We start from the raw sequence: 13,696 nt of genomic DNA on the forward strand, positions 1-13,696 counted from the left end.
GGTGGGTGGCAGCCTAATTAATGTAAAGGTTCAACTTACACCATCAAACCTACTACACATAGTTGAAATGTCCAAACAATGCATCTCATTGCCAGAAAATTCTATTTATTTTCTCTCATTCTGTCCAAATTTGACCCAAAAACTCAGATTATCCAAAACACAAAAATATCCCAAAATGGTTTGCTCCTTCTACTTTTCTGTCACCTAGACATGTTAGAGATGTTAGGCATAAAGTAACGCAAAAGAAGAAACAAAAACAGGTAAACCAAAAGAAACCACACTAACACAGTAACATAGTACGGTATGATCATGTTCTATCAACACGTAATCACAAGTCCAATTCCAAGATCTCTTTATCTGTAAATAATTATTTGTTAAAAAGGGTGAGTGATTTTCGAGCTGTTGCATAGAGACCGTTAGGAAAGAGAGAAGTTAAACAGAAAGATTGAACATTGTGGGTTCATACAATAAATTGTGTACAGCAATAGTTATGTGAATTGCAGTCGTTGTTACGGATAAATGTTCTGATCAAGAACATCAAGTAGAAATCCATTAATGTAAAACGAAAGGATTAATCTTTTGTTGGCGTAAGAATACCCAAAGAAAAGAATAGCATGATGATGAAGAGTTGGGAAACATAGTTGCATTAAAAGTATAAAGAATTTAAAAGGATCCAGTTGTACGGAAATGGTAGTAACAGAGGAAAAGGTTGATTACCTTAGTTTTGGCTTTTGTCATACCAAAGAGACGCTGTGTGGTTATATCTATCTATCTATCTCATCTCCCTATGATTAATTAATTAACTAAGTAACAACTCTCTCTTTCTCTCTCTGTCTTCTCCAACACTACTAGAGAAACACCAATCTATGATACATGTACGGTCAACCGAACTCTAAGTGTTATATGTATGAGTATACACTCTAGTGACACGTGCTGTCTGTTTCTCTCTCTTGATGAGAGAAATAAAATAGAGGAAAAACATGAATGAGCTGGAGGGAGATTCCGTGTGTGGAAATCGAGCTGTAATTGAAAGCCTCCCTTCTTTTTCCCTCCTTCCCACCCTCTTCCTGCTTCATATGCTTCCACTCCATTCAACAGCCTATAAATACCTCAAATCATCACCTTCTTTTCTCACACAACATCTTCTTCTCGTTCTTCTCATTCTTTAAGATCCTTCACTTCACCTGTTACAACCAATCACACTCATAAAACATGGAACTAACCACAATCTTATGCTTCTCTGCTGTTACCTTTCTCTTCATTCTTTTTCTCTTCAGGACACTCATCAACCCCTTTGTCTCCAAACGCCCTGACTTACCACTCCCACCTGGGACCATGGGCTGGCCTTATATAGGAGAAACCTTTCAAATGTATTCTCAAGACCCAAATGTCTTCTTTGCCTCCAAAATCAAAAGGTTCATTTCTTTCACTTTTCCCTTCTCTTCTGCTCCAAACACTTCACCATCACCAAATTTCACTCACACACATGTCATTTTTTCTTATCCAGGTATGGCTCTATGTTCAAGTCCCACATTCTGGGATGTCCCTGTGTGATGATTTCCAGCTCCGAGGCTGCCAAGTTTGTGCTCAACAAAGCTCAGCTGTTCAAGCCAACATTCCCAGCTAGCAAAGAGAGGATGTTGGGAAAACAAGCTATCTTCTTTCACCAAGGAGAGTACCATGCTAACTTGAGACGGCTTGTTCTTCGCACCTTCATGCCAGAAGCCATAAAAAACATCGTCCCAGACATTGAATCCATTGCCCAAGATTGCTTAAAATCCTGGGGAGGCCGCTTGATCACCACTTTCCTTGAAATGAAAACGGTGAGCCCTCATAACAGAAAACACGACAGAGCCTCTCTCTGTTTACTCTGTTCGCCTTCTTTGAGAAAATAACTAATACAAATACAATAAAAGAAACACCGCTACCAATTTCTAATTCCTCGTTGGATGTTAGATTTTTAAATTTTTATATAAAATATATAACAAAAAATGGGATTTTTACGGTTTGCGGTTTTGGGTGTACTGCAGTTCACCTTCAACGTTGCCCTGCTTTCAATTTTCGGGAAAGACGAGATTCTGTACAGAGATGCTCTGAAACGGTGCTACTACACTCTGGAGCAAGGGTACAACTCAATGCCCATTAACGTTCCGGGGACACTGTTCCACAAGGCGATGAAAGCGAGAAAGGAGCTTGCACAGATCTTGGCCCAAATAATCTCTAGCAGGAGGCAGAGGAAACAGGATTACAAGGACTTGTTGGGTTCGTTCATGGGAGAGAAAGCAGGGCTCACCGACGAGCAGATAGCAGATAATGTAATTGGCGTCATTTTTGCAGCTCGTGATACCACGGCCAGTGTGCTGACGTGGATTGTCAAGTACCTTGGTGAAAACCCCAGTGTCCTAGAAGCTGTTACTGTGAGTGTCTGGGTCCTACCATCCTTTATCTTTGTCGATTTTGAGGGCATAAAAATAGTAAAGTTGTTAAAAAATGATTCACATCAAAATCTAATCTGCAACCAGAAAGAGAAAGAGATACTAGAAAAAGAAGTGAAAGTGCAATGAATCATATGATGTTAGAAGAAGAGAGAAGATGGTCGTGTATGCTTTTACTTAAAAAAGTTTGATCCCTTAGTCCTGACAGTTTGTAAATTGTTGGACTTTACAGGAGGAACAAGAGTGCATATTGAAGAGCAAGGAAGAAAGTGGAGAGGATAAGGGTCTGAATTGGGAAGATACCAAAAAGATGCCAATAACTTCAAGGGTTATTCAGGAAACACTAAGAGTTGCTTCAATTTTGTCTTTTACTTTCAGAGAGGCAGTAGAAGACGTTGAATATCAAGGTCAATAAATAACCAAATCTGATATGATGCCATGCCATTTTTAGTTTATAGCAGAAAGATCTCCTTTCCTTTTCTGAGTTTGGCTCACAGATTCTGTGTTGCTACTTGTTTTGTACAGGGTATCTCATACCAAAAGGGTGGAAAGTGCTACCTCTATTTAGGAACATACACCACAGTCCAGAGAACTTCAAGGAGCCAGAAAAATTTGACCCCTCAAGATTTGAGGTAATTATTGCTGTGAAACTCTGTTCACCAACAGTGTGATACCAAGTCAAGAGCTTGACAGATTCTGTTTAATAATTTGACAGGCTGCACCAAAACCCAATACTTTTATGCCATTTGGCAGTGGGATCCACGCTTGTCCAGGGAATGAACTGGCCAAGTTGGAGATTTTGGTCCTCCTACATCATCTCACCACAAAATTCAGGTTGGTAAAACAAAGTCACTCACTCACTCACATTCCAAATTAGGGGGTTTAGAATGTTTATAAAGTGTTGCTTCTATTGTTATGGTGCAGGTGGTCTGTTGAGGATGCAAAGAATGGGATTCAATATGGCCCTTTTGCTCTTCCCCAAAATGGTTTACCCATCACACTATATCCCAAGAAGAAGTAGAAGTAGTAGATACTAAATATCATCATCACTCAAACAAATCACACATCCAACATCCTGGTTTCATAGTAGCTTTCTAAATATGGAAAGAACGAATGCCTTCAGAACTCTCAGAATTGGTTTCCACAGTCTCCACATATATAGTTCGAAGACAGAGACCGTATGGCAATTGGATAACCAAACAAGGGTGATCCACAACTCTTCCCTTCTTTTTGGCCAAGAGAAACCCAAAGGGGTAGTCTTGGCAATAATAACATACAACACAGGGATGTCAACTGTACATAGGAGGTTTCACAGCCAGGTCCAGATCATAGTATTATTATTATCTTCTTTTCTTTATTATTTTTTCTCCTTCAAATATCACCAAAACTCCTCACCATATTATTGTATTCATCCATTCAACTAATTATTACTTCTGTATCCATAAGATCGCCGCAAGGCCGAAATAAAAAGTGAAACTTTTCTACTGATAACAGTTCCAAAAAGCAATACCCCAGAAGAAATTAACCCAAGGGAAACAAACATGAGTAATAATGAGAAGAAAAGAGAGAAAACAACAGAGGAAAAATATGGAAATGCTAAAGAATCACGGCACTGGAATAAAAGAAAAATACGTGCGTCCCATCTTGCAAGCATGCATTAAATTATTCAAACCTTGAATAACACGGATTTCATGTACTTCATTTCAATCAAAGTCAGGTTCCCTAAGATCCTAACACATGTCGTTTTAAGCATATATATATATATATATATATAACCATTATCTAGCTGGTATTCCCCTACGTAACCCATCAATTAATTTCCTTTTTCGCTCCTCCACTGTTCCAACACAAAAGTCAAAACAACTAAAAACTTCTACCACAGAGTAGTAACTACACTTGGTACAGTTAAACTCTTGAATCATGCAGTTCTTCAAACTCCACCATTTAAGAACTGTTACATCCTTCCACTCAGTAACAACATGTACACAGCTGGAAAAGTATAGAAACGTTTCTAACAAGACAAAGGGTCCTTTATGACTTGCTGAAATTATGCAGTAATTAACTTGTGTTTTCAAAGTTGTTGAAGATGACACACCTGATCTCAAATCCATGGATTTAGACACAGGTGTATCCAATTATCAAAAAAGAACTCTACATTTGTTCATTTTTCTGACACAGTTTCACTAAGTCCACATTTTACTTTACATATTATCCATCCCTAAAATTGACTTATAAAATGAGATTTTTATAAAAAATGAATTAGTTTCTCTATAACGTGTAATTCGACACTGTTGTTGGTGAAGAAATATCTGAATTTAGGAAATATAATTGGAAGTTAATTATATGGTGTTGTTTGTTTCCCACATAACTTTGGTGCCTCTTATGTTGAGAAAAATAAAACGGTAGGCTGTGTGGGCCTTCAACTTCCACCGCTTAGCTGTTCGTCAATGGTTTCAAAATCGAGAATTTCACGTTTCTCCATAATCAAACCACGGCACTGCAATAAATAATAAACGTTACTACTATATGCAACATTTTCAGATTTTTTAAATCAAATTTTCTTTTCATTTCATCCATATAAAAAACCTTATTCAGAATACGTATTTTGTTATGCTTTTTAATAAAGTTCATACAATAACCAAAAATAAATAAATCATTGTAAGGCCACCTTCATTGTTATAATTAATAGACTTAAAATGTAAGCTAACTCCAATTTAACTAAATGGAGATATTATTGGACAATACGGATCCTTGATTTGTTTTTTGATCTAGTGCGTAATTGTAAAATATTTTTCTTTCTATTTATTTTTTTTGTTATTTATACTTATTTTTTTAGTTATTATACACTTATTATGATGTAGGAATAAAAAAATAAAATATAAAATTTTATAAATATTTTATTAAACCTAAGAAATTTATTTTATTTCTTGATTTTTTTTATAAAACTTTAAACGAGACCCAAAGTAAATCGAGTAATTGTAATAATATTCGAGTTATAATTAAAGATAATATAATAATTAATAAAAAAGTTGCCATCATCATCATTATTATTATTATTATTATTATTATTATTATTATTATTATTATTATTATTATTATTATTATTGTTATTATTAGTGGTGTCATTTTTATTAATGAGTGGCACGATTAAAATTATCTTAAATCACTAACTAAATAAAAGAAAAGAAATTGAAGATTTCGAAAATACTTTTAAACCGATAATGGAAATTAGTTTAAATATATATTATGATTCTATCTGATATTATACGGTAAGGTTATTGATTTTTGTAATGATTATTTTTTAAAAGTCATACATATTTATCATTATTAATTGATTAATAGTAATTCTTTTTACTTTTTTTTATGTTAAGCTGCCATAAGATTAAAATCTAAATATGTAATTAGAAATTAAGGTATTTGTATGGTTCAAACTTTTTTTTTGGAGAGAGACAATACTGTTCAAATAATTAATGTGGTACTTGACCTGTTTTTTTCTTAAAATTTCAAAATTATTTTGAAATTGTATAGTTTTTAAAGCTTATTAAAGATATTTTTCAGGATAATGTTTTCATAGATGTTTATATTTAAATTTAAAAAAGTGAAAAAAAACCAAAAAGATTGTTTGAAAGCTTTCTTTTTTACTTTTTTTCTTCACCTGTTTTTCAAAGACAAATTTTAAAACTCATTTGACAAATTTTCTTTTTTTTTTTTCAACAGAAAAATATTAAAAAATAAGTTTGAAAAAACTGAAATCAGACCAACCAACTCAGCTGGCCACATAGTCACGTAAATTGACTTGAACATTAATGTGTCCATTTTTTCTGAACAATAACAAGGACTCAATTATTCAGTCAACAAAAATCTGCTGGGTCATAATTTCTTTTTAAAAAACTAATAAGCTAATGTGCTATTAATTATTTTTGGAGATATATTAATTATTTATTTTAAAGTTATTATTTCAAGAAAAAAAAAATAAAGGAGATTGTATTAAGAAAATGAGTTGAGGTATGTGTATAGTGGTTGAAGCATTTGTCTGAATTAAGGGAAATAAAACAACATTACACTAAATTGATAATTGTATATAGTTAAATGGCAATTTTCAAATTATAAACATAGACTGGTCCATAGTAAAGGTTGTGATACTGACATGAGTTGGTATAAGTTGAAGAATCTTAATATTTTTTAAACATGTCATTTTTAACTCAAATCAATTTTAATCTATAAAATAAATTGTCGATAGGAAAAGGTCTATGGTTTTAATGTTTTTTATTTTTATGGAAAAGATTTTAATGTAGAACAGATATATACCAACCACATCATTAAAAAAAAACAATACAGCTAGTAAAAAGAAACTAGTTTTTAAACTTCATATTGAATATATATATATATATATATAACCTAATTAAATTTAGCAGAAAACAAAAGAATTAAACTTAGAAAAAGATGGATAAATTACATTTTCCACTCCATTATTCTAAAATTTATTTATTTTATATGAACTAGGTTAAAATCGACCATAAGTAATTTAAAAAATTGAAAGAAATATTATTCGATATTTAAATTAAATTTTGATAAGATGTGTTAAAGAGACAAAGAAACAAAATAATTTGTAAAAAAGTGCGAATGGTTCTCTATTTTTTATTATTATTATTAAAACAGAACATTATAAAGGTTTAAAATAAAGATGTTATGTAGTGTCGAATTTTGTCTATCGTCCTATTTCAGTCTAAAATGTCACACTCATCACATCAAACATAGTTAGTAACGAAAGTCAACAACTAGTTGTAGAGCATTTATGTCTCACTCATCACATCAGACATAATTATTTAATAATTATTTAACGAATGATAACTTTCACAAAAAAAAATAGTAATATTAACCCATGTGCTAAAACTATTATTTATTTCGAAATATTAGAAAAAACATAATAAAAGTTTTTTTCAAGTGATGAAATTTCTATAATTCATAGAACATCAAGAGAAGTCTATCTCTTATGAATAAATCACATATTTATTCTCTTTTACATATAATTTTGTCATAATTATCTTTCTTGCAACATATTGTTCAATTCATCTCATACTATCAATCCCATGGTATTCGATAAACATTTCTTGTATATTATTATTTTAATATGATTCTTATTAACTTGTAACAATTTTTATAAACTTTTATTTTATTTTAAATTAATTATATCACATATTTTTTAAGTAACTCCTAAAAAACTCTGTTCTAAGAATATTGCACAAGATTCATGGTTTTAAAATATTTTATTTGTGCTTCAATTCCTTACAAATTAAAAGATGTTTTATGAATTTAATTCTACTGCTTTCAATACATATTATTGATATTAAAAATTTATCTTTTATTTTTAAGAACAAATGCATTAATTCTAATGTTTTAATTACATCTATGTTCTAAATTTTTTTTAATCCAATCTTAGAGTTAAAAGTTTTGTATAAATATATATTTATTTATTAGAAGATATAATGTTAACAAGTTCAGTCTCCTAAGATTAATATTATTTTCAACTTAAAATAATAAATTTGTAAATTTCATTAGTTATAAGGTCCTCGATTCTTTTAGATTTAACTATAAGGTCCTCGATTCTTTTAGATTTAACTAAATGTAGAATGTAAACTCACCTCTAAAATTTCTAACTTTAAGTATTTTTATTAAATATAAGTTAAATTGGTACATGAGAAATATGTTATTGAAGTACAAGAGGCATTTATCCTATAAAAATATTATGATGAGTTGTAGAGACATGATCAATGTAGTTTGAAAAGAGCATCATATGTTGAAAATTTAAGTATGAGTCTAAGTTTTACATTGGATAAAAATGAAAAGGTAGAGCAATATATAAATGTGAAAGACCAATTAATGCATTATCTTAAGGTTTTGAGTAAAGAGTAGTATTGATCCGTTATATAATTGGTTTAGATGTTCTTGATGTTCTTATAAACCACAGGAAATCTCTTCTTAGATTGACCTAACATTATGATAATCGAATTGAAATGAAGCGAAAAAATAAGATGAAATGGTCAAATGATGTTTCGAAGGTTTGATACCACTTTGGCATGAGTTCTAAGATCTTAGCCAAAAAGGCTAATTCATAACTCTGCATTTCTCGCAAGAAGAAGCCAAGTGTCCAACATCTGTTTTTCATGTTCTTCTCGGATGTCAATAGATATGCCCAAGATACACTTCAAATCTATGACAGCTATACAACATCTTACTTTTTATCCCACATCTACAACCATTTATATATATATATATATATATATATATATATATATATATATATATATATATATATATATATATATATATATATATATATATAACATGCAACATATTTCTTATTTCAAAAATTATATTCTTAAGATAAAAAAAATTCCAATCATTATATATCTTATTGTTTCTATTTAATTTAATAGACATATTAAATAACACAACTCAATAAGATAAATTAAGTTTTTTTTATTATGAAATAATTCAAATTTATATTTATCTAAATTATATTAGCATATTATAATTAATCTTAACAATATGATATTATAGTTATTATTTATCATTATTTTATTATTAATCAATTTTTTATTATATATTTGAAACAAGTATTATTTCAATATAAAAATATAAATTTACAGTTTATATTGATCTTATAGGTATAATTAGAATTTTTAATAAATACTCTTTTGTAATCATTTATATTTATTATATATATTATATTTATAAAGATGTTAAACTTTTTTACTGATATAAGATATTTACAAATGAATCTTTTTATTTTCAATAACAAAGAATCACATGTTAACCAATAGAAGTTATCAAAATCATTGATCTGGTTACATGTTAAGAAATATACATTCAAGGTAAGATTACTAGAGAATATTTTTATAATTTTTCTATTAATTAGTAATTATGTACTTTTTAGTAGAAAATTTTCAAAAAATAATTTAAATTAAATTCAAAGAAGTCAATTGCACGAGGTTAAAGAAGGAAGTGGAGAAAAAAAGTACACAATAAATATTTACATATACAAGTTTGAATAAAGAAAAGATAGACATGGAGGATCTAATACTTCTTTAAAGTCCACATCCACCACATGGGGCAAGACTACTGGATTTTCAATTATTTTATCATCAGCTTAAAAGTTAATTAAGGTTGAAGAGTTTCTTAGGTAATAGTATTTCAATATTAATTTAGCAATATCATAGAATTGTAACCGGATTTCTTGGATTTCATGAAAATTGGTTGAAATAATAGGTAATTTTGGGACTATGTAATAATTTCTTCAGTTCTTTCCATTCAAAATGGTGACACTGATTAGAATTAGATTATCGAAACCCGATATTAACTCAATCCTAAAATAGTAAAAAGTTAGCTGAGAAGGTGTTTTAGATTTATAACCAAGAAAAAGTAGAGACTAAATTAGCTAGTCTCAAGAATTAATTTTATGAACTGCTTGGAAAATTTATATTCTATTATTTTATAGTTTTAATTTCAAGAAAGATCTACTACTCATATCGATGTTTATCTTTTTCACTTAAAAGTCTTCAATATTGTTGGTAGAAGTCTTTAGTTTTTTTTTATATTGTTTTTTTAAGAAGAAGCATGCCACCAAAGAATCAAATCCACGTTCTAAAATAAATTTGATTATATATTTTTTGAAATATTACATAATTAATGACTTTTATATGACTACACTTTTTTTTTCTGCCACAGAATCTTCTTATTTGGCGAAATTATTATAAATTAATCTCGTTGAATTATGCCACCAATTTTTTGTTTTATTTTGTAAATATTGAGAATGGATTTTAGTAAATAATTGTTTGTATAACTTGTGAGTATTATGGATGGCAATTGAAGTGGGTGAGTTTCATTAAATTTCATCGTATTTTTATTTTCAAATTCAGCATGTATATAAATTGTGTCTAATTTTCATTCTCATAGGACAATGCATATACCACCTGTATCCATATCCAGTATTTTACTATTACAAATATCGATTAATTAGTTTTACAAAAAAAAATATAAATCAGTAAAATAAATCATAATATTATCAAAATATTTAATGTTAAAAACACTATTATCATTTTTTAGAAAGTCAAATATTAAAAAAAATATTATAATTATATAAATCATAAATTAGAATATAAATTACAACTAGAAAAAATTCAAAGAATTATATAAATTTTAAAGAATTATACTTGAGAAAATAATAAAATATTTATTAATTCTTGCAAATGAACTTCCACTGTATTAGATCACATACATGTAGAAAAAAAAATTATATATGATACGATAAATGAAGTTGAATAATGTATGACTTATATATTATTTGATTCAATGAAATTAAATCATACACAAAGAAAAAATATGCAATTAAAATTATAAGAAAATTATATATATATATATATATATATATATATATATATATATATATATATATATATATATTTCAAGTTACTTATTAAATTATAAATATTTTAATAATTTAAACACTAATGGAATGTATATTAAATAAATATATACATACTAATGTCTTCGTATCTAACAAAAAAATTAGATATTATTCATAAATAATGTGAAATTTTTAATTAAAAAACAAAAACAAATTTAGATAATATTGGAAGAAATTTATTTGTCATATTAGTGAATTCATACCATGTGTATAATATGTTATCCATGTGTTATAATTTAAACAATCATATTTTGTCTGTGTTGGAAATCAAATAATAGAAGAAAATAAATTAAAGTGAAAAGCATAAAGTTTAAATAAAAGAAAATAATAATGGTATGTTAAGCATTTTATATGAATATTTAATAAAAGTATTATTATTCAATATATAAGTTTTTAATAAAAATTATTTCGAATAAGTTTTTTGCAAAATATAAAACCTTCATATTTTTACTAAATCCTAAAAACAACTCTTTTTTTTTTCTTTTTACCATTATTCAATGAGTGATGTTTGAGTTGTTGTCTTGTTGTTCTTAGAGTTGTTTGGTGGTATGGATTAGAACAATGACAAGAGGTAGGAGAAGATATCATATATATGGTGTGCACAGTGAAATCAATGAGTAGCAGTAGTAGTGGACTCGGAGTTCGTACAATGTACTGAATTGATCATGCCAATATGACTCATCTCAACTATATACCACTCCCATTCACATCCTGCACGACAAACAAAACCTGTGGAAGAAAAAACACACACGTATATATATACTTGTTTCTTATTTCAACATGTACTTTTCTCCAGTCAGGTTCCTGTCATCGTGGAGCTATTTTTAACACGGTTTAAACTTAATTTAACTCTATAAAATTAATTTGTAAGATGAGAATTGTACCTCATTTATATATTATAATTTATAAAGAAAATTCGTTACTACTTTAGCTTCTTCTTATATATATAAATGTGCAGGTCAAGAGGTAAGAGGTTAAAGTTGATAGAAATTCAAATGGATCTAAATAATGTATTACATGGTGTTCAATATTTTTATTTTTATTTAATATATATGAGATTTGGATTTGTATAAATATTTTTAACAATGTTTGATTGATGAGGATTGTCGATTTAAGTATCATCACAACATATACATCATGCAATGACTGTGATTTTGACAGCAATTAAGTGTTTGTGAATGTAGAAGTGATGACAGTTATGACTTCATCAGCTGTGTCTGTCTTGAATATCAAGAATCAAACAAAACGAAATCTGGTAATTATTAAACTTTAAAATCTTGATCTAAGAAATTTGTACATAACCTTCACATCAACTGTGTTTATCCTCGTTAAAAATTAAGGAAATAAAACCGTAGCTTAAATGCAATTTAAAAACGATGCATATGTGTAAGAAAGTACCTAATTGAATTGTTTATTTCAAACGTTAGGAATCTATCATATCATACATTGGGACGGTTGCATTATGAGTGCCAGAAAAGTAGAGGTTTACAAATTCAATACTCAAGCATTAAAAAAGTCCATGCTTTTTGCTGCATTTTAAGCCATAGAAAGTGTTGGAGCTGTGAGAAGTAAATGGTCCAATGCAGAGGGAAACCTTTGTTAATTATTAAGACTGCATAGTGAGTTAAACATGATGAAAGCATGGAAGTTTGCACGTGTATGAAGTTGGAAAGCGTGCTGGAGAAGATTACAGGTGAAGGACCAAACAACCACATTTTGCCCCGTGTTGTCATCATAAAGCCATGCATGTGAATGGAGAAGAAGGTTTGAGATATTTTCACATTCTCTGTCACATTTTCTGCAGGAAAAGACATTGTTGTCTTCCTTGAGGAGTCACAATCGGGTGCGAATCATATGATTATGCTTTTCCTCAACAAAAGTGTTTGGCCACTTCCCAACCTACTTCTCTTATATGTGTTAACAACTTTTTAATGGACTGCTTTTTTTATCTAATTAGCACGCATTCCTGTTTTTAAAGAGTTGGGTGTAGATTTCATCTTCTCACCACCTTTTCACTTAAAAAGTCATTTACTATAAATGGCCAAAAAAGTGTCACAATTAGTTTCATTGAAACAGTCCCTGTTAGTACGTCTGCATTATACTCTTAACTTCGAATAGACTGACAGAAGTTTTCACTTCACAAAGCCATATATATGTAATATAAAATGTTAATATTATATTATTAATCAATACGATACATTACTATGACATATTATATAATTGATATAAAATGTTAATATTTATGATAGTTATTCTACTTTAAATTATAACGACTAAATATCTGATTGAAAGATGGAATATCCTTATTCATACGGTATCTAGAGCCTGACTAAACATCATTAAAATGTTATGTCTAAATGACATTACAGAGCTGTTTTATATTGAGAAATGATATTAATTACACATTAGAATACTTTCCTTTTCCTCTAAATAAGATATAAATTCCTATAAAAACATTATTATTAAAAGTGTAGTATAAGCTCTTGATTCCCAAAGCTCTACTTCAGTTCGGAGCATAAAAGTCATATCTTCTATTTACGCATTAGAATATATTAGTTTTTCTCTAAATAAGATATCTATTCCTATAATTGAATTTGTACTATTTGCTCTTGATTCTCAAAGTTCTTCTTTAATTTGGAGCTTATAAATCATATCAATTCAGCTTGTTGAAAATATAGTTAATCCTGAGAGTTCTCAAAGACTTAGTGAAGACATCAGTCAACTTGGTACTAGAAACAACAACTTCTTGTAATTTTTCTTAACCTCAATCTTCTTCTCTTTGGTGAACCTCAAT

General features: G+C 28.9%; 1 protein-coding gene across 1 annotated transcript; it reads left to right on the forward strand.

The window, feature by feature from the left end:
- The first annotated feature begins 742 nt into the window (after positions 1 to 742).
- Positions 743 to 3,926, forward strand: LOC124837100 (abscisic acid 8'-hydroxylase CYP707A2-like). Its single transcript, XM_047312382.2, has 7 exons — positions 743 to 1,415; positions 1,508 to 1,823; positions 2,031 to 2,417; positions 2,668 to 2,842; positions 2,961 to 3,067; positions 3,151 to 3,269; positions 3,360 to 3,926. Exons 1-7 carry the CDS (start codon positions 1,213 to 1,215, stop codon positions 3,454 to 3,456), a joined length of 1,404 nt encoding a protein of 467 aa, XP_047168338.1. The 5' UTR covers positions 743 to 1,212; the 3' UTR covers positions 3,457 to 3,926.
- The last annotated feature ends 9,770 nt before the right edge of the window (positions 3,927 to 13,696 follow it).

This window comes from Vigna umbellata, chromosome 10, assembly GCF_029865625.1.
Source record: "Vigna umbellata cultivar VRB3 chromosome 10, Vumbellata_1.0, whole genome shotgun sequence".
NCBI lineage: Eukaryota > Viridiplantae > Streptophyta > Magnoliopsida > Fabales > Fabaceae > Vigna > Vigna umbellata.

Coding starts and splice junctions, on each gene's coding strand:
- LOC124837100 (XM_047312382.2), top strand. CDS start 1,213: ATGGAACTAACCACAATCTTATGCTTCTCTGCTGTTACCTTTCTCTTC. Junction 1,416..1,507: donor TTTGCCTCCAAAATCAAAAG/GTTCATTTCTTT, acceptor TTTCTTATCCAG/GTATGGCTCTATGTTCAAGT. Junction 2,843..2,960: donor AGAAGACGTTGAATATCAAG/GTCAATAAATAA, acceptor TGTTTTGTACAG/GGTATCTCATACCAAAAGGG.